At 37.5% G+C, this 2,241-nt stretch overlaps 1 protein-coding gene across 1 annotated transcript in view; it reads right to left on the bottom strand.

Moving 5' to 3' along the window:
* LOC117120859 (otolin-1-like) overlaps positions 1 to 2,241 on the bottom strand; it is a 13,658-nt gene that overhangs the window by 7,048 nt on the left and 4,369 nt on the right. Inside the window, exons 2-3 of the mRNA XM_033265955.1 lie at positions 579 to 987; positions 239 to 253 (exon numbers count right to left, since the gene is read on the bottom strand). Of these exons, the coding sequence (XP_033121846.1) occupies positions 239 to 253; positions 579 to 987 (424 nt within the window). The remainder of the gene's footprint in view (positions 1 to 238; positions 254 to 578; positions 988 to 2,241) is intronic.

The following is a 2,241-nucleotide window of genomic DNA, read 5'->3' as shown; positions in this document are numbered from 1 at the left end:
TTATTATTATAAATAGGCCTATCATATTATTATTATTATTATTATTATTATTATTATTATTATTATTATTATTATTATTATTATTATTATTATTATTTGTATTCAATCAAGACTCTCTCCGGAAATATCTACAGAACTACTTGCACATCTACAATCATCAAAAATGCAAAGTACATCCTTTGTTAGTTCATATCGTATACCATAAACCCAGTAAAGGTAAGAGGGTGACCGGACTTACCATAGACTTGTCCACCTTCGTTCGTCAGCCAGACTTCATCGCTGACATTCAGTTGAACTGTTGCTCCAGAACTTAACTGATCATAACCACTAGTGACACTACGATGAACGCTTGTGATATCTTGCCCATTTAACTTCATTGTAACATACGGAGAATTACCATTTATCGACAAAAAACTAAACATGAAACAATAGAAACCTGAAATTCTACATGTAAACTTTCCGGTATTCTTATCGAAGTCTTCTCCGACATTAATCTCCATTGACGTGAACAGAATGATCGATTCTGAAGTGGGTACGTGAGTGGTGCGTACTGCAGTAAACGCAGATTTACAGACTTATGGTGATTCGCCCTTTTCTCCTTTTGATCCATTGTTCCCTTGTGGTCCTTGTGGTCCTATTTTTCCAAGTGGGCCTTGTTTACCTGGAGATCCTTCGCTTCCTTTATTGCCTTTTGAACCTTCATTTCCTGGCTCTCCTTTTCCGCCTCTGTCTCCTTTTCCACCTCGGACAAACTCACCCCTGTCACCCTTACTACCAGATGGTCCAGCTGGACCCAACCCTCCAGATGTTCCTGGAACTCCAGGAATCCCAGGTTGCCCAGGCGGCCCGTGGCAGCACATATTACAAGTTTCATGGACGTTTTTTTCAGGTGTTGTAGTCGTAGACAAGCTTTCTGGTAGGCAAGTTAATAGACTGATCAAACCAATTAAGAGTGCACATGATGTCAAAGACGGATTCATTTGTATTCTAAATACAAAAAACGAAAGAATTCTATTCATTATTTGGAAATTACAACCCGGTTGGTTAAATCTAGCCATGCAAAGTAAATTTTTAAATGAATTGAAAAAATAAAAGTGGACACATTCTCTTTTTACGCTACACCACACCCACCACAATTTAATGATTTTTTTTTTGTCATGTATTTTTTACTTTATTACTTTGTTAATTATTCTCTTTTTACTTTAATTTGAATATCACATTATAACAATGAGAAAAAACCCTGTTTTGTTTTCACATACATTGTAAGTCTAATTTTCATATTATTCTGTACACCGACATTTTTAGAACAACTTTCAGGCTTATTTTAAACATCCGTTGATACGATCTAGATAAAATCCCAGTCGTTACTTGTAGGCCTATATTTTAGTTGGGTATTTGGTCTTCCGTCTCAAGACGCTGATCGTGTCTTCGTTTGTTAATGTGGAAGTGGTTGGCGCATCGTTGTGGCTTGGACTCCCGACCTCAAGGTTGGACCTCAAGGTTGGACTCCCAACCTTGAGGTCGGGGGTTCGAAACTCTCGCTGTGCAAGTCGCTTGTGTCCTTGGGCAAGGCACTTTATCTACGGTTGCCTCTCTCCACCCAGGAGTACAAGTGGGTACATGGTAGGTTCCAACACTGCGCTGATTACTAGCCGCAATATTATGGAGATATAATTTAATTTAATAATTTCGTTTAGTGTTCACTGTGATCCATATGTGTTTGATCCAATGACCGGGGGTAATAATGTAAAGCGCTTAGAGGCCTTGTTAAGGCATTGAGCGCTATATAAGAACGACATATTATTATTATTATTAATTTGTGTTAAAATAAAAATAAAAATACTAAAATGTCATTACATCTACAGTCTATAATAAAAAATCTACTAGACTATATACTTCTGCAGATGAATATGAATTAATCTGACCAAAGTTCATCAACACGAGACGGCTGATGTCCACACGAGTAAAAAGAGCGATTGTAGTCCACAGCAAAATCCAGCAAAAAATAAAATAAAGGGTCTTTTTTTTTTTTTTGCAGGTATTTGTAGAGATCATTGCAAGTTCTAAGTAAAATCAGACCGTGCAGACATCATGGGTCACAAAGCCAAGTTTTTCTTCCAAGACACACAGAGCGAGTAATACCCTGGTGGATTTAATCTCCCGGAATTTCCGACAATGTAGGCGCAGGCCTATCATTTCCGTCAATCTTTAAAATCTTATAATGCCAACGTGGTGTTACTG

The sequence above is a fragment of the Anneissia japonica genome, unplaced genomic scaffold (genome assembly GCF_011630105.1).
Source record: "Anneissia japonica isolate Jap-2015-1 unplaced genomic scaffold, ASM1163010v1 scaffold287599_len23689_cov135, whole genome shotgun sequence".
NCBI classification, from domain to species: domain Eukaryota; kingdom Metazoa; phylum Echinodermata; class Crinoidea; order Comatulida; family Comatulidae; genus Anneissia; species Anneissia japonica.
The sequence above is the reverse complement of the archived record's forward strand: the minus strand, read 5'-3'. Positions and strand labels throughout refer to the sequence as shown.